Genomic DNA, 19,617 nt, shown 5'->3' with positions numbered 1-19,617 from the left:
TTGAAGAAAAAAAATTCATTACAGTCAGATTATATCAAAAATATAAATAACACAAAAATAGAATACAGGACTGATGCGTTGTTAAACCAAACTGTGACAACTATATTCTTTTCTCTGGACCTCAAACCATGCAAAGACGACACAGTGTGATATATCTGACATGAATATCCTTTTAAAAATGAATTCCAGTAAAATGCACAGATTTACAATAAACGTTGAGTTAATTGTGAAGAGTCATACTCGGTGACTGCCTTGTGCAACACAGCAAACGGTCGGAGGGGGGCGTGGTTTGAGTCACATGATACTGAGGCCACAGAGAAGATGTTAGTCACTCAATTCAGCTGCATTACTCCGTCAGGTGTGGTCCGGGTTGGGACGCCGGCCCCAGAAACACTAACTGGAAAGTGAATTAACCCCGTTTCGGATTTAATCCCGGAACATGACCCCGGGAACAATAACAGCCGCCAGAGAAGCCGACGCGACCCGCAGTTGAGCATTTCGGTGAGGTAAGTTTCCTGCGCTGGTCAGCGCAGAAGTTACTACGGAGCGAAGTTTGGCGTGTTTCTCGGGTCTTGGAAGTCTGTTTAGTGAAGAGAAAGTCTGCGGCCAGGCCGAGGTCAGGGCCACGACACCCCTGTCCGAAATAGACGAGCCTATCTAACTGCCTTATACGGCTAGCAAAGGAAGGCCAGCTTTATCCGCTGTTAATGAAGACCGACCGAGTCTGCTCCGCTGCACAGGTGTTCAAATGATAAAATGGTGAGCCAAGAAACCCAGCAGCTGGATTTAGGGAGTCATCAGCAGTCTGGACCGAGAGCTAACTTATGTAGCGTTAGCATAATGTGTTGACATGGTCTATCCATCCTTCGTTAGCAGGCATTAGCAAAAGGCTATCGGACAAACTGTTTTGAAAAGGCAGGGATCGTTCCTGTTTTCATGGAAAATTACTTGGCGGTCGCTGGCATCGCTGTTTTTTGTTTGGGTTTTTTTTAGTGCAACCAGACGACGGCAATCAACGGCAGTTTCACAGTCAAGTTCTTTACACTAACCCATTACCTGCGTGTTTTAGGTTTCGTTGAAACTAGGTTTTCCCAAGGGACTTTTTAATCGATGAGGTGGAAGGAGATTGGGGTGTATTCAAGGATAAAGCAGGATGGGGAAGTTATATTTAGTGACTCAGCTGTTGTTTGAAGAGCTCGGGTGAGGGAGGGGCTGCCTGCAATAAGGACACTTGGATTCATGAATGACTTGAAACGAAGACAATGCAGAGTTGCTCTATTGATGTGTTTTAGTCTCAGGCTGCTTATTTAACCCACTGGCTTTTCCTTTTTTTTTCTTTTATTCCCTTGTTTTAGTGTCATTCTGAACATGGACCAAACGGTTAAGAAGCAGGAGACTCTATTGAGACTACAACAGAGAGGACTTGTCATTTTGTACAGCAATCAGAGGAAGTGAAATAAAGGGACTGGATGAAGACATTTTATTGGACGTAACCGTTACATAGCTGATGTGTGCATTAAAAAAAGAACTGCTCTCTGTGGGATCTGAGCGCATCTTGTCGTACAAATGATGAGTGTGCAGTCAAGGAAAGGACTCTAATGCTTAAACTGGATTAGTCGGCGTGCACTGGAAAACCCACTTTAATGCAACTGGCACAGCAGCAGTCGGCAAACGCCAATCCTCTCATCTTGGGGACTTGGATCTACAACTCTCAACATCTTGGCTTGTAGTTCCATGTGAAAGGACATGTTCATCACTGCCAAGTAATGAGCATGGTCCAGTTGCCATCTAACATGGGAATCTAATCTGACTACTGCCAAAGGAAAAAGAGTGTTGAGTGATTATGGAACCCAAAGCTGACAGTATACTTAATGGGTTGTAAAATTTGTATGTCATGAGCTGGAAATCCCCCACTGGAGTGTATACTGGGAGCAACTGGAGATAAGCTGGGACCACATGCCATTTAGCAGTCAAGTGTCGATCACAAATGCAGAATGCTCCATATTCTGTGAGCCAACCTTGCACTATGAAACTAAAGAAGATGATATGAACATTTAAGCTGTACCTCAAGCATAGACCAAATCTAAAACTGGGAAAAATCAACTGGAAAAGTAATTTTCTTGTTCTGGGAATGCTTCTATTTTTTGGAGAAAGCTTTGCGCTACTCTGAACTTGTAACATTTGTAAGAGATACGTTTTATTTGTATTTGGGACATTTGACCATCATCCCTAGTGCCCACTGACAAAATAAGGAGAAACTGTTTAAACCAGCTACGTGGTAATATGGCCGGGAAGGACTACAATCATCTCTTCAAACTGCTCATCATTGGAGACTCCAGTTAGTGGATTTTGACTTTTTATTTTGCAGAGTACATAAAATTAATATTCCTTAAGTCAAGTAAATAAAGCCCTTTTATAAGTGGGCATATAGTCGCCTCTTCATTCCGTTGTGCTCTATGAAGTCTTGTTCCAACAAGTTACCACCAGTTCACTTGGCTCAATGTTCAGTAGATTATTCAGATATGTGATCTATCTGAATTTTTTCTTTGGCTTTCCCCTTACAGTTCATGATCATTCATTTCACTAAGTTTTGTTTACCACCGTTTCCATTTAATCTTTTTTTTTCTGCATTGTAGTGATCATATTCCTTATCCAGTCACTCAGCAGGTCAAGGTTATTACATGATTGAAAAAGGCTTTTCTTGACAAAGGGAATGGCTTTTCCTTATTTGAACATCTGATTTATTTGCTCCAAAATGATAAGTTGTTAATCTTTTTGCTCTGATCTCCCCGTCCTAGATGTGGGGAAAAGCAGTCTTCTGCTCCGCTTTGCAGATAACTCCTTCTCCGGTGAGTCAAAACATCCTCTGTTGTCTGGCAGATAATGGTAATGTAAGGGATGCACCAATATGGTGTTATAATAAGGAACGGGTGGCAGAGAGTTTTACCTCAATTCTAATACAAATAGCCCCGTATAGCATATCAGAAATAAAATTTAATCATTCTTGATTTTTTTTTAATTTACATATATAGAATGAGAAATTACTAATAAAATGATTTTGATCTCAATCGTTATTGTCCACCCATCTATAACGGTGTTTGTTTTGAATAGAAAAATATTAATAGAAATGAATTGATTGCATCAACACTTGATATTTACCTACAGTCTACTTTGAAATGGTGGCAGTAAAAAAAAAATGAAATTGGTGTATCCATAGATGTAGTTCTAAACTTCTTTTTAACATGGTGTATATAGGTTTCTTAAGAGGGATGAGATGTGCGCACTTTTTTTTATGTATATATTTCAAGGGTGTGTGTGTTTTAGAGAGAGGGAGGGACAACTTGGTGTTGTCTGATTGTTTCTGTGTCTTGTGCAGGCAGTTACATCACAACCATCGGTGTGGACTTCAAAATCCGGACAGTGGATATTGACGGGGAGCGAGTCAAACTCCAGATCTGGGACACAGCGGGCCAGGAGAGATTTAGAACCATCACATCAACGTAATGTTACCACATAATGATTACATATGCATTATACATTTTGTGTATGTATGTATCCTGGGGGGGTTTAGTAGTCACTATTTTCAAAAGACATACCATACCAAATTTCTCTACATAGAACAGATGGAACAGAAATATTGTTGTTGCTAAATGATCTGCTGGAGCTGTTATTCTGGAGCCCTAACATACAGCTAAGGTCTAAATTATTAGCCCCCAAGGCACTATGGAACATTTCCCTAAAATTCTACCCAATGTTTGCATCATTCATAAAACTTTACATAGTAAAACATTCATCAATGTTAAGGCCGCTATTTGGTACATTTTGGAATGTAAAATAAATTTCCAGGTTTGCTTTATACCAAATGTAGTGAAAATTGAGGTGGTCAAAATTATTGGCTCCCAAGTGATTTTTTTTTTTTTAAACACACCTGAGCACTTGATTGAGAGGGACTACTCTTAAATTCTTGGTAAGAAGTAATTTCATCATGCCAAAACGTAAAGAAATCAGTCTGGAACTCAGAAAGAAGATGGTGGATGCTCATCTTAAGCGGGAAGGCTATACTGCCATGTCCAAGCGTTTCACAGTGTCTAGAACAGCTGTATGTTGCATTATTGCAAAGCACAAGGAGACAAATTCTGTTAGAAACAAACCTGGGTGTGGTCGAAAGTGCAAGATTTCAAAAACTTTGGAGAGGAAAATAGTCAGAGATGTCAACTACAATCCCCGGATCTCTGTCAAGATGATTGTTGCTGAACTGGCCTCTTCTGGACTTGATGTTTCAAGGAAAACTGTTGTGAGGGCTCTTCATCGTGGTGGGCTTCGAGGTCATCGTCCAAGAAAAACTCCATTGCTCACACAGCGGCACATCAAAGCCAGACTGAAGTTTGCCCGTGAACATTTGAAACATAGGTGTGAGTTTTGGAAGTCTGTCCTTTGGTCTGATGAGACTAAACTTGAGCTGTTTGGGCACATGGATGTTGCTTTTGTTTGGCAAAGAAAGGGAGAGGCCTTCAACCCTAAAAACACAGTTGCCACAGTTAAACATGGTGGTGGGAGCATAGCGCTGTGAGGCTGTTTTGCTGCTTCAGGCACAGGGAACCTTGTTCAGGTGCATGGGATCATGAAGAAAGAAGATTATGTTGACATTTTGAAGGATAACATAAAGAAATCTGCTGCCAGTCTAGCGTTAGGCCGCTGCTGGGTCTTCCAACAAGACAGTGACCCAAAGCATACATCCAAGTTGGTCCAAAACCTTTTGAAGGACACCAAAATCAAGGTCCTGGAGTGGCCCTCTCAGAGCCGAGATCTCAATCCTATTGAGAATCTGTGGCGGGAGCTCAAGGTTAATGTCCATGCTCGAAAACCATGCAATTTGGATGAGCTGGAACAATTTGCCATGGAAGAATGGGCTAAGATCCCTCAAGAGACATGTGCCAACCTAGTTAGTAACTACCATAAGAGGTTGCTGTCAGTTGTGAGTCAGAAAGGTTACACTATTGACTATTAATTGTCAGAGGGCTAATAATTTTGGCCTTGTCATTTATGTTTTTTCTTGTTTCAATTCGGCGCATCGGTAAAATATCTTAATCAAGCTTAGTGGAGATTTTGTCTTTGTTCTTTTGGAAGCAGTTAAACTATCAACACTTTTGGTTATGGTCATTTCCATGGAAAAGTTCAAATCAAATCAATTTTATTTTTATAGCCCAATATCACAAATTACAAATTTGCCTCAGTGGGCTTAACAGCAACACAACATCCTGTCCTTAGACCCTCTCATCGGATAAGGAACAACTCCCTAAAAAGAAACCTTTAACAGGTTGAAAAAATAGAAAGACACCTCAGGAAGAGCAACAGAGGAGGGATCTCTCTCCCAAGATGGACAGCGTGCAATGGATGTTGTGTTCACGCAATTTACATAATACAACATTGAAAGAGGATAACAGAATTATAATGGACATAACATTTATGAAGAATATGATGCACAGGATGCCAAGCAGTGTCCAGATGCCATCGGAACAGTCCAGGACCCAAAAGTTAAGGGTTTTGTTTGATTTCAGAAAGCGGGCTAATAAGTTTGACCTTAACTGTAGGCAACATTCACACACACAACCAATTAAGTTGACTCATAATGTGGCGCTGATGAAACGGGTAGTAATGAACGATTCAAAATGCATGACAGTTTTTCCTCTCATTAGTGGAAATAACTAGAATTGAATTGCTCCTAGACCTGTCTAATGTTAGTTACAGAGTGTAGGCCCTGACGGTCTGCAGTACTAGTCATGTCCCTGTTTTAACATCAAGATCAACAAGTGTTTCAGGGACAGTATCACCATGAAATGTTTTTAGTATATATGTAAAGTAGTATTTGAAATTTCAGTCCAGCAAATAAATGATCTCTGAACGTGGAAAATTGTCATTTAGGTGTCATTTTGTAACAGGAAATTGAGTGCTTTGTGAGTAGTGGAGTTGCAGCCAGAGTAAATAACTGTTCAAAACCTTCTGTAGCTGAAAAATGGCACCAATGTTGCCAGGGAGGAAAACGGATATATGGGTCATGGAAATGTTCCACCGTAGTCACAGGAAGATGTGTAAAAAGTAATGAATTGTTACATCCAAGTCAGGGTGGGGAACCCGTGTTGTTCTTTTTATGCACCAAATACATTTACAGGCAGCAGGCCTGCTTGCATATTTGTTTAGGACCAAATGATGAAACGTGAAGCTGTGGTATCGCTGTAGTCGTAAATGATTTCCCTGTCATCTTCCCTTTCCCAGGTACTACAGAAACACCCATGGTGTCATCATTGTTTATGACGTGACAAATCCAGAGTCCTTTGTAAATGTTAAGAGGTGGTTGAATGAGATCTCCCAGAATTGTGATAGCGTCTGTAAGATCATGGGTGAGTCTTTCATCTTTTTTTGTGGGTCGCAATAGAGGTTTATCTGATCTCCTCAGTGAATTTTGGCATTTGTCACAATGTCTCCTCTACATTCTCCTTGAAGCGGTGGGGGATTGGCGTTGTTCTTAGATCACTTTCTGAAGCAGTCTTACCCTCCCACTTCAATTGTCCACAGTCTTGAATTTCAAAATAGCGCGTTTAGTAAATGCTTTGATATACTGATTATTGAAAACATTTGGCCTATTTTATTTATTTGCTTATTGTGGGTAAAAAAAAGACAGATAAATAGACATTTTTAAATTGTTTGTGTTAGAATCATTCAACTTAGCTCCTTCATACCCTTCCGAACTCCTTCATATCCGCACGCCCTCCTGCACTCTCAGATCCTCTTCTGCTCTCCAACTCACTACACCATCGGCCCGCTTGACTACCATGGGACTAGAGCCTTCAGTCATTCTGCCCCCTGCCTATGGAACTCTCTCCCACAAGACATTCGCAACATTGACTCTTTCAACCTTCAAATCCCATCTTAAAACATACCTTTTCAAACCAGAGTTGTGACCAAGTCACTGTTATGCAAGTCATAATTAAGTCTCAAGTCTTAACCTTCGAGTCTCAAGTCAAGTCCCAAGTCATGAAGGGCAAGTCCCAAGTCACCGAGCTCAGGTCAAGTCACAAGTCCCTAATTTCAGGTGTCAAGTCATCAAGTCTCAAATGTAGGGTGTTGTATACCAATTTAACACATTTTTTTTAAATTCAGGTAATATTAAATTGTTTCATTACAATAGTACATAAATAAACCACAGATAATGTTAGAAATAATTGTTATTTTATTGTGTTAAAATTTGGACAACAGTTGGATTTTGTTTTAGATCTAAGAAATAATAAAAGGCACACTCTAAATCACAAATGAGCACACAACTCTTAATAACAATACAAAACACATTGATCATTCCAATACACAATAAACAAACACTCTCTCTGCTTGTCTAGTTCGACCTACAATTCATTGCACTTGCAAAATATCAAGTTGGCTAGGGCTTTATCGCCTCCCTCCAAAGCCACTCCTCCAAAACACGCACTGCCTGACTAGCCTACTGCTGGAGGTAGGTTGACAGGCAGGTAGGCCATCCAATCATTTTAACCGGACACCTTAAAATGATTGGATGGGTTTATTACGGTCCTGCGACTTCCACAGATTACTCTTTTATTTTTTTAATTTAGTGTCAGAGCATTTTATTTATTGATTGCTGTCGGGATGTAAAGAGAATTGCAAAAAATATAACAAAAAGTGCTTCTGAAAAAAATCGCCTTCCCTACCTTTAATTATTTGACTCCCTAGATTAGTGGAATCAGGGGTGCTGTTGGTGTAATTCAATAAATACATGGGCTGTGTGTGACGAAAGGCACACCCTACTTATGTACGCTTATTAAGTACCGATGTACGTGACGATGTGTACTTAATAAGCGTACATTAAAATATATAGGGGTGTGTTTTTGGTCACAGCCATGGAGGTTTTAGAATCACTGGACTAGACACAAGGGAGTATTTCACAAAGCTGGCTAACTGAGTATGATGCCTGACATCTGCGCAAAGTAAACCCTGGAAACCTTTCAGATCTGGAACATGGATTGAAGTAAAAAGAGCTGTTCCGGGGTTCACTCTGCGCAGAAGTGAGGCTTACCTAGTTAGCCAGCTTTGTGAAATAACCTACTACCCCATGGCTCTAATCTAAGCCTATGCTTAGTAGGCTATGTTTCATATTGGGTGCAGTGCACTGTGTGTCATGCTCTGAGCATTATTTCAATTGCCATTGTGCCATACAAAAAGTGTTGTAATATAGGAAATTATAGGTATTAATTTTGGTTTCATGAAACAAGTAAATGTATTTATAAATGTTTATAATTCAATGGAGAAAAATCTTTCCAAAGACAGTATATAACTTGATTAATTTGAATCATGGAGATACTTTAATATTTTTTATTTATTTGTTTACTTGACAGGGACAATGCACAGTAAATATATTGCACCAGAATTAGCTATAAGCTAATTTGCATATGTAGTCCCTCGGCAGGAGTCGTCGGTAGCACATAATTCGGAGCATCAAGTCTAAATGCTCAATTAAAAACAGTGTAAACATAATCACGATTGAATACCACTAGTTCAGTGCCTGTTCGGAATGGGCTGATTTTCTCGAGAACGGCATTATATTACGCATATTTAAAACTATATCATGTTATATTATAGTATGATACGTGAAACCATGCACTGAAACAGTGTTTGATTAGCTAATTATCAGGGGGCAACAGGGGGTATGCTAATTCATTCCGGTGACTGCTACATCGCCCAGACATGGTTTGCCCACTGGGCCAACATGAGTGAATATTCGCTGTTAGGTGTTCTGAAACAGAACAGTACGTTCAATTGTATTTTCGAGAAGAGATTGGGACGATGTTCGGGCGATACAGCCTGGCGTATTCCGAACGGGCAGATTGGGTCTGTGTGTGTGTCTGACCACTCACACGCTACTGTACCTGTAGGCTAGCAAACAAACTTACTTCTCTTTGTGGTTTTTCAGATGATGCACAAAGTTTGACGTTGTTGAAATCCCATCTGATAATTTCGCTGCACATGTTTTACAAACAGTAGTGCTTTTCTTCCCAACAACTTTGAAGTTCTTATAGCCGTAAATAATTATTTTTGGAATCGTTCCAGCAGCTGCACTTGCCATGATTGCAAACTCTCCGCGCTCATGTTGAGTAGAGGTGACGTTAGTTTTTGAGTAGCATGATGGTACCTCCAATTAGATTTGAGTATTTTTGTTTTCCCGCCCATCTAAACGTTTGATTGGCCCTACGCAATGCCCGTGCGTAGGTAATTGTGTGTGTGCTGGAAATGAAGAATGATTACAAAATAAAATAAATAAAATACGAGAGAGGTGCATCCCGCATAAACATTGAGAAAACACTCAAACAATTCTCTCGAGTCATTCAGCTCAAGTCCAAGTCATAGATGTCAAGTCTCAAGTAATTTTCATTTTGGCAAGTCAAGTCGCAAGTCATCAAATTTGTGACTCGAGTCACACTCGAGTCCAAGTCATGTGACTCGAGTCCACAACTCTGTTTCAAACTGTCATATTCAGTCTGATCCATGCTTCATTGAGTTTTGTGCAGATGTTGATTTTATACTTATCTATTGTGTTAACTTTTTATTGTCTACCCTGCTTTTTGATTTTACGCTGTCTGATACAGTGCTGCTTGTTTTCTTTAACTGTGTTCTGTAAGGTGTCCTTGAGTGTTTTGAAAGGTGTCCACAAAAAAAATTCATTATTATTATTATTAAAATGAGACATTCGTGTAGAGCAATAGAGGCAGCCTGAAACGTTGGCAACAGATGAACTCCTGGGAGAATGTTGGTAAAACTCAGAAACCTGTCTTGACTTCTAAAAAGTGCAGAAATGAGGAAATAATTTTTGCTTGCATTCTCTGTATTCAGTGGGTAACAAGAACGACGACCCAGCCAAGAAGCAAGTAGAAACTGGGGATGCGATGCGTTTTGGGGAGTCTGTGGGGGTCCGCGTATTCGAGACCAGTGCCAAAGAGAACATCAATGTGGAAGAGGTGAGCTTGCTCACAAAGAGCAGCCGTCAGGTTGCTGTCTGCCGTGGGGAAGGAATGGTGCATCAATTAATGAAAAATGTGTTTTTGTTGTTTCAAGCCAGTTGCAGCAAGCTGGTCCTTTGCACTTGCTGGCTGTGTTGTGTTTTAATGTCTTGAGAGAAACACTCGAGTCAGCTGCGCAGTCTGTTTTATTTCTCCCTTATTTACCATCACACAATGAACAATTGGGTTCACAGCTGTTGTCGTTTCTTGTGCTTCCTCCCGTCTCCATTTTAGATGTTTATGGCCTTCACTCACATGGTCCTCCGTGCCAAGAAACAGAGCCAGAATCGTGCGGAGAGGGAAAGGGAGAGAGAGGACACAGTCCACATCAATGCTCAGAGAGACCGAGACAGGAGGAAAAGAGGAAGGAAGTGTTGCTGAGAGATGCAAGCTTCCAAACGAATACGCTTATGAGAAACAAGATGGGGGAAAATGTTGCCTTATGTGATCAGTTTGTATTTGCAGATGAATGTTAAAGAAAAAAATAAAAAATAAAGTTTACTAAGCCAATTCCATTAAAGCACCAGAAAAGCTGCAATGACTGGTACAAAGGCCAAAGGTTCAAAGAGACTATTATATTGATTGTATCTCAAAGACCAGAAGTTATGTTAACTTTGCACTGAGAGGGGGAGCGGAACAATAAAACCACTTTACTTTTTTCCTTTTTTTTTTCCTTTTTTTTTTTTAAAGGTCAGTTTGCAAATTGTGTTTTTGTTATGAATTGGTGTCAACTTTTAACTTCTAACCTAGAGGAGACTAACAGACTGGAAGGGTCCTTTTGAGTACAGTTCAAGCATATGCTTTTTATAGAAATTGGTCAGTAATTCAGAAAAAGGTTTATCATCAAATCTTAATGCAATGAAATCCTAATTGTAATTTGTGATTAGAGTGGTGTTTGTTGTAATGCTAAATGTTGTCACCAATATGTCCAACTTCAAATAAATATAGCAATAAAGCCGGTATATCTGTGGTTCAACCTGACATGAGACTGATCCAGCCTTCTGATAACAGAAAAAAGCACTTGAGATGTCAGACGTCAGTGACATACAGATGTTTGACTGTCAGAGGTGCTTTGTGGGCTCACAAAGTTCAGTTTGCAGACGAATAATATGCCATGATCACCCCAAAATAATTTTCCCCCCCCTTTTTTTTTTGCACTTAATTTTCTGTAGAGTACACACTTCAGGGATGCAAACACGTATGGCGAAAAAGAGCTACCCGAAGTTTGTTTTTTTTAAGCATTTTTTTATTTATCTAAAGATGTAGGGGGGGAAATGAATACATAGCAGTACAAGCTTGTTTCGTGCGTCGCGCACTCATCAGCTGCCAATGAGTGCGCCACGCACGAAACAAGCTTAAGTGCTGCTATGTATTAAACGTTTTTTTCCCTACATGTCTTAATATTCTGCTCATTTGTTGAGCACTTTTATCAACACCATTGGCGGTTTCTGGGAAAAAAACGATTTATATATATACACTGCTCAAAAAAATAAAGGGAACACGTAAGCAATGCAATGTAGCGCCAAGTCAATCACACTTTTGAGATATCAACCTGTCCAGTTAGGAAGCAACACTGATTTGTGAATCAATTTCACCTGTTGGTAAATTGTCTAATTTCCACCAGGTGGAAATTAGACAATTTGCAAGACAACCCCTATAAAAGGAATGGATTTGCAGGTGGTGGCCACAGACCATTTGCCTGTCCTCATCTTTTCTGGCCGATCTTTGGTTAGTTTTTCATTGTGCTAGTGCCCTCACCACTAGAGGTGGCATGAGGCGGTATCTGCAACCTACAGAAGTTGCTCAGGTAGTGCAGCTCATCCAGGATGGCACATCAATCCGTGCTGTGGCAAGAAGATTTGATGTGTCTCCCAGCACAGTGTCCAGAGCATGGAGGAGGTACCAGGAGACAGGCCAGTACACCAGGAGACGTGGAGGGGGCCGCAGGAGGACAACAACCCCGCAGCAGGACCGCTATCTGGTCCTTTGTGCAAGGAGGAACAGGAGGAGCACTGCCGGAGCCCTACAAAACGACCTTCAACAGGCCACTAATGTGCAGGTTTCTGCTCACAGTGAGAAACAGAATGCATGAGGATGGTATGAGGGCCCGACGTCCACAATTGGGGCCTGTGCTCACAGCCCAACACCGTGCAGCCCGATTGACCTTTGCCAGAGAACATCTTGGTTGGCAGATTCGCCATTGGCGCCCTGTGCTCTTCACAGATGAGAGCAGGTTCACACTGAACACATGTGACAGACGCGAGAGAGTCTGGAGACGCTGTGGAGAACATTCTGCTGCCTGCAACATCCTCCAGCATGACCGGTTTGGCGGTGGGTCAGTGATGGTCTGGGGAGGCATATCCTTGGAGGGCCGCACAGACCTCTACGTGCTAGCCAGAGGTACCATGACTGCCATTAGGTACCGGGATGAGATCCTCAGACCCCTTGTCAGACCATATGCTGGTGCAGTGGGCCCTGGGTTCCTGCTCATGCATGACAATGCTCGTACTCATGTGGCCAGAGTGTGTCAGCAGTTCCTGTATGTCGAGGGCATTGATGCTATGGACCTGCCTGCACGTTCCCCAGACCTGAATCCAATCGAGCACCTCTGGGACATCATGTCTCGTACCATCCGCCAACGCGATGTCACACCACAGACTGTCCAGGAATTGACCGATGCCCTGATCCAGGTCTGGCAGGAGATCCCTCAGGAGACCATCCGTCGTCTCATCAGGAGCATGCCCAGACGTTGTAGGGAGTGCATACAGGCACGTGGAGGCCACACACACTACTGAGCCTCATTTGGAATCGTCTTGAAGAATTTCCACAGAAGTTGGATCAGCCTTTGTTCTCATTTTCCACTTTGATTTTGAGTATGATTCTGAATCCAGACCTTAATGGGCTAATGATTTTGATTTCCATTGATCATTCTTAGGTTATTTTGCTCTAAACACATTCCTCTGTCTAATAAATAAAGATTTTCAGCTGAAATATTTCATTCATCGAGGTCTATATTGTGTTTTTAGGTGTTCCCTTTATTTTTTTGAGCAGTATATATATATATATATATTTATATATATGATTGCTGGAATAGGCTCCAGCGACCCTGAGAGCAGGATAAGCGGTTCAGATAATGGATGGATATATATATATATACACACACACACACACACACACACACACACACATTATATATATATATATATATATATATATATATATATACACTCACTGGCCACTTTATTAGGTACACCTTGCTAGTACCGGGTTGGACCCCCTTTTGCCTTCAGAACTGCCTTAATCCTTCGTGGCATAGATTCAACAAGGTACTGGAAAAATTCCTCAGAGAGTTTGGTCCATATTGACATGATAGCATCACGCAGTTGCTGTAGATTTGTCGGCTGCACATCCATGATGCGAATCTCCCGGTCCACCACATCCCAAAGGTGCTCCATTGGATTGAGATCTGGTGACTGTGGAGGCCATTTGAGTACAGTGAACTCATTGTCATGTTCAAGAAACCAGTCTGAGATGATTCGAGCTTTATGACATGGCGCGTTATCCTGCTGGAAGTAGCCATCAGAAGATGGGAACACTGTGGTCATAAAGGGATGGACATGGTCAGCAACAATACTCAGGTAGGCTGTGGCGTTGACTACTACTACTACTTTTGGCTGCTCCCGTTAGGGGTCGCGACAGCGGATCATCCGTTTCCATTTCTTCCTGTCTTCTGCGTCTTCCTCTGTCACACCAGCCACCTGCATGTCTTCCCTCACCACATCCATAAACCTCCTCTTTGGCCTTCCTCTTCTCCTCTTCCCTGGCAGCTCCATATTCAGCATCCTTCTCCCAATATACTCAGCATCTCTCCTCCGCACATGTCCAAGCCATCTCAATCTTGCCTCTCTTGCTTTGTCTCCAAACCGTCCAACCTGAGCGGTCCCTCTAATATAATCGTTCCTAATCCTGTCCTTCTTCGTTACTCCCAGTGAAAATCTTAGCATCTTCAACTCTGCCACCTCCAGCTCCGCCTCCTGTCTTTTCGTCAGTGCCACTGTCTCCAAACCATATAACATAGCTGGTCTCACAACCATCTTGTAAACTTTCCCTTTAACTCTTGCTGGTACCCTTCTGTCGCAAATCACTCCTGACACACTTCTCCACCCACTCCAACCTGCCTGCACTCTCTTTTTCACCTCTCTACTGCACTCCCCGTTACTTTGGACAGTTGACCCCAAGTATTTAAACTCAGATGTCTTTGTCACCTCCACTCCTTGCATCCTGACCATTCCACTGTCCTCTCTCTCATTCACGCATAGGTATTCCGTCTTGCTCCTACTGACTTTCATTCCTCTTCTCTCTAGTGCATACCTCCACCTCTCCAGGCTCTCCTCAACCTGCACCCTACTCTCGCTACAGATTACAATGTCATCCGCGAACATCATCGTCCATGGAGACTCCTGCCTGATCTTGTCCGTCAACTTGTCCATCACCATTGCAAACAAGAAAGGGCTAAGAGCCGATCCTTGATGTAATCCCACCTCCACCTTGAACCCATCTGTCATTCCAACCGCACACCTCACCATTGTCACACTTCCCTCATACGTATCCTGCACCACTCCTACATACTTCTCTGCAACTCCTGACTTCCTCATACAATACCACACCTCCTCTCTCGGCACTCTGTCATAAGCTTTCTCTAAATCTACAAAGACACAATGCAACTCTTTCTGGCCTTCTCTATACTTCTCAATCAACATTCTCAAAGCAACATCGCATCTGTGGTGCTCTTTCGTGGCATGAAACCATACTGCTGCTCGCTGATCGTCACCTCTCCTCTTAACCTAGCTTCTATTACTCTTTCCCAAATCTTCATGCTGTGGCTGATCAACTTTATACCTCTGTAGTTGTTACAGTTCTGCACATCGCCCTTGTTCTTGAAAATCGGTACCAGTATGCTTCTTCTCCACTCCTCAGGCATCCTCTCACTTTCCAGGATTGTGTTAAACAATGTTAGAAACTCCACTGCCATCTCTCCTAAACATCTCCATGCCTCCACAGGTATGTCATCAGGACCAACTGCCTTTCCATTTTTCATCCTCTTCATAGCTGCCCTCACTTCCTCCTTGCTAATCCGCTGAACTTCCTGATTCACTATCCCTACATCATCTAACCTTCTCTCTCTCTCATTTTCTTCATTCATCAGCCCCTCAAAGTATTCCTTCCACCTTCTTAGCACACTCTCCTCGCTTGTCAGCACATTTCCATCTCTATCCTTGATCGCCCTAACTTGCTGTACATCCTTTGCAGCTTGGTCCCTCTGTCTAGCCAATCGGTACAAGTCCTTTTCTCCTTCCTTAGTGTCTAATCTGTCATACAACTCACCATACGCCTTTTCCTTTGCCTTTGACACCTCTCTCTTTGCTTTACGCTGCATCTCCTTGTACTCCTGTCTACTTTCTTCATCTCTCTGACTATCCCACTTCTTCTTTGCCAACCTTTTCCTCTGTATAATTTGCTGTACTTCCTCATTCCACCACCAAGTCTCCTTGTCTTCCTTCCTCTGTCCTGATGACACACCAAGTACCTTCCTAGCTGTCTCCCTCACTATTTCTGCAGTGGTTTTCCAGCCATCTGGCAACTCTTCACTACCACCCAGTGCCTGTCTTAACTCCTGCCTGAACTCCACACAACAGTCTTCCTTCTTCAACTTCCACCATTTGATCTTCGGCTGTGTCTTCACTCGCTTCCTCTTCTTGGTCTCCAAAGTCATCCTACAGACCACCATCCGATGCTGCCTGGCTACGCTCTCCCCTGTCACCATCTTGCAGTCTCCAATCCCTTTTAGATGGTGCCTTCTACATAAGATATAGTCCACCTGTGTGCACTTTCCTCCACTCTTGTACGTCACCCTGTGTTCCTCCCTCTTCTTGAAATATGTATTCACCACAGCCATTTCCATCCTTTTCGCAAAATCGACCACCATCTGTCCTTCCACATTTCTCTTCTTGACTCCATACTTTCCCATCACCTCCTCATCACCTCTGTTCCCTTCACCAACATGTCCATTGAAGTCCGCTCCAATCACCACTCTCTCCTCCTTGGGTACCCTCTCCACCATGTCGTCCAACTCATTCCAGAATTCTTCTTTTTCATCCATCTCACACCCAACTTGCGGGGCATATGCGCTGATAACATTCAGCAATAAACCTTCAATTTCCAGCTTCATACTCATCACTCTGTCTGACACTCTCTTCACCTCCAGCACGCTCTTGACATACTCTTCCTTCAGAATTACCCCTACCCCATTTCTCCTCCCATTCACACCATGGTAGAAGAGTTTGAACCCACCTCCGATACTCCTGGCCTTACTCCCCTTCCACCTGGTCTCTTGCACACACAGTATGCCTACCTTTCTTCTTTCCATCATGTCAGCCAGCTCTCTCCCTTTACCAGTCATAGTGCCAACATTCAAAGTTCCAACTCTCACCTCCACATGCCTACCCTTCCTCCTCTCTAGCTGCCTCTGAACATGCTTTCCTCCTCTCCTTCTCCTTCGCCCAACAGTAGCATAGTTTCCACCGACACCCTGCTGGTTAACAGTACCGGTGGCGGTCGTTGGTAACCCGGGCCTCGACCGATCCGGTATGTAAGTCTTATTTATGATCCGCATATTTGATTTGGCAAAGATTTTACGCCGGATGCCCTTCCTGACGCAACCCTCCCCATTTGTCCGGGCTTGGGACCGGCACTAAGGATGCACTGGCTTGTGCATCCTCAGTGGCTGGGTTAGGCTGTGGCGTTGACACGATGCTCAATTGGTACTAAGGGGCCCAAAGTGTGCCAAGAAAATATCCCCCACACCATTACACCACCACCACCAGCCTAAACCGTTGATACAAGGCAGGATGGATCCATGGTTTCATGTTGTTGACGCCAAATTCTGACCCTACCATCCGAATGTCGCAGCAAAAATCGAGACTCATCAGACCAGGCAACGTTTTTCCAATCTTCTATTGTCCAATTTTGGTGAGCCTGTGCGAATTGTAGCCTCAGTTTCCTGTTCTTAGCTGACAGGAGTGGCACCCGGTGTGGTCTTCTGCTGCTGTAGCCCATCTGCTTCAAGGTTCGACGTGTTGTGCGTTCAGAGATGCTCTTCTGCATACCTCGGTTGTAATGAGTGGTTATTTGAGTTACTGTTGCCTTTCTATCAGCTCGAACCAGTCTGGCCATTCTCCTCTGACCTCTGGCATCAACAAGGCATTTTCGCCCACAGAACTGCCGCTCACTGGATATTTTCTCTTTTTCGGACCATTCTCTGTAAACCCTAGAGACGGTTGTGTGTGAAAATCCCAGTAGATCAGCAGTTTCTGAAATACTCAGACCAGCCCGTCTAGCACCAACAACCCAGGCCACGTTCAAAGTCACTTAAATCACCTTTCTTCCCCATTCTGATGCTCGGTTTGAACTGCAGCAGATCGTCTTGACCATGTCTACATGCCTAAATGCATCGAGTTGCTGCCATGTGATTGGCTGATTAGAAATTTGCGTTAACGAGCAGTTGGACAGGTTTGCCTAATAAAGTGGCCGGTGAGTGTATATACTAAGCACAAAAAGTAAGGAAATTCGTGTTTGGTAAATTATTTCTTTGTTGTAACTGCTTCTTGGCAATAAATCTTATACCGTTGGAAAGCCTGTTTATTTCTCTTTTAAATGGTGCCACATTTGTAAGGAACATGCATTTGTGGGATGAGCAGCAGAGCTGAGTATGTGGGTTGCGCCCATGAAAAATTTGCCAAATCTTCTCTGCCAATGCCAAAAAGCTTATTTTGCTGTTGCTATTGACTCTTGTTTTGAGCTTCTGGTACCCCAGGTGCTGACAATCAGGTGCCTGATATAAGATTTACTGCCAAAAAGCATTGTTACAACAAAGAGATAATCTACCAAACACAAATGTCCTTACTTTTTGTGCTAAGTTTATATATATATATATATATATATATATATATATATATATATATATAAAATAACCATGTGACCAAGGCCTGTGCTGTAATGCTTAAATTCTCTCCCCCACCCCCTCCCCCCCAGTTGTATCCTGCCAATTACCCCATTCTTCCAAGCCGTCCCTGTCGCTGCTCCACCCCCCTCTGCCGAGCCGGGGAGGGCTGCAAGACTACCACACGCCTCCTCTGATACATGTGGAGTCAGTCGCCAACTGCTTCTTTTCACCTGACAGTGAGGAATTTCATCAGGAGGACGTAGCGCGTGAGAGGATCAAATAGCATCATTATAAGCTACTCGAAGTCTCTGTATGCTTGCTTGCTTTTTTGTAGTTTGACCACAGATGTGCAGTATAAAGTGGTGTACAATATGCTCTGAACAGAGACATCGTCACACTAGCTGAACACATACCAAACTTGCGTGAGTGTTTGCTTGTACATACATCGTGTGGCATTGCCTACAAATATCACCGTTTGTCATTTGTTCAGTAATATTATGTCCAAGACACGTACAAAACTATTGGGACACACCTCTTAATTATTGAATTTAGGTGTTTCATTCAGATCCACTGCCACAGGTGTATAAAATCAAGCAGCTAGCCATGTTGTCTGCATTTACAAACATTTGTGAAAGAATGGGTCATTCTGAAGAGCTCAGTGAATTCAAGCGTGGTACTGTCAGGATGCCACCTTTACAATAAGTAAGTTCATGAAATTTCATCCCTGCTAGATATTCCACTGTCAGCTGTAAGTGGTATCATTGAAAAGTGGAAGCGTTTAGGAACAACAGCAACTCAGCCACTAACTGGCAGACCACGTAAAGTCACACAGCGGGGTCATCGAGTGCTGAGGCGCATAGTGCGTAAAAGTCGAAAGCGCTCTGTTGACTCAATAGCTGCAGAGTTCCACACTTCCTCGGGCATTAACATCAGCACAAAAACTGTGCGCCGGGAGCTTCATGGAATGGGTTTCCATGGCCGAGCAGCTGCATGCAAGCCTTACATCATCAAGCACAATGCCAAGCATCGGATGGAGTGGTGTAAAGCACGCTGCCACTGGACTCTGGAGCAGTGGAAACGTGTTTTGTGGAGTGACGAATCACGCTTCTCTGTCTGGCAGTCTGATGGACGAGCCTGGGTTTGGCGGATGCCAGGAGAATGTTACCTGCCTGACTTAATTGTGCCAACTGTAAAGTTTGGTGGAGGAGGGATAATGGTATGGGGTTGTTTTTCAGGGGCTGGGCTAGGCCCCTTAGTTCCAGTGAAGGGAAATCTTAATGCTTCAGCATACCAAGACATTTTGGACAATTCTATGCTTCCAATTTTGTGGGAACAGTTTGGAGAGGGCCCTTTTTTGTTCTGGCATGACTGTGCCCCAGTGCACAAAGCAAGGTCCATTAAGACATAGTTGGGTGAGTTTGATGTGGAAGAACTTGACCGGCCCGCACAGAGCCCTGACCTCTATTCCATCGAACACCTTTGGGATTAACTAGAACGGACTAGAATGAACTAGAGAGACGAGACCACTTCTCCTTTTGACCACACAGCCGTGGG

The 19,617-nt window shown here is 43.0% G+C and overlaps 1 protein-coding gene across 2 annotated transcripts; it reads left to right on the top strand.

Annotated features, from left to right (window-relative positions):
* The first annotated feature begins 310 nt into the window (after positions 1 to 310).
* si:dkey-16l2.16 (ras-related protein Rab-35) lies at positions 311 to 11,032 on the top strand. Of its 2 annotated transcripts, none has more exons than XM_056287864.1 (7): positions 311 to 501; positions 1,356 to 2,338; positions 2,799 to 2,849; positions 3,377 to 3,500; positions 6,274 to 6,398; positions 9,895 to 10,019; positions 10,296 to 11,032. In XM_056287864.1, exons 2-7 carry the CDS (start codon positions 2,284 to 2,286, stop codon positions 10,440 to 10,442), a joined length of 627 nt encoding a protein of 208 aa, XP_056143839.1. In that variant the 5' UTR covers positions 311 to 501; positions 1,356 to 2,283; the 3' UTR covers positions 10,443 to 11,032. The 2 variants fall into 2 exon arrangements, with proteins under 2 accessions (XP_056143839.1, XP_056143838.1); XM_056287863.1 differs by having other exon boundaries at positions 311 to 506.
* The last annotated feature ends 8,585 nt before the right edge of the window (positions 11,033 to 19,617 follow it).

Source organism: Lampris incognitus, chromosome 10 (assembly GCF_029633865.1).
Source record: "Lampris incognitus isolate fLamInc1 chromosome 10, fLamInc1.hap2, whole genome shotgun sequence".
Taxonomy (NCBI): Eukaryota; Metazoa; Chordata; class Actinopteri; order Lampriformes; family Lampridae; genus Lampris; species Lampris incognitus.
This window is presented reverse-complemented; position numbering and strand designations above follow the sequence as displayed.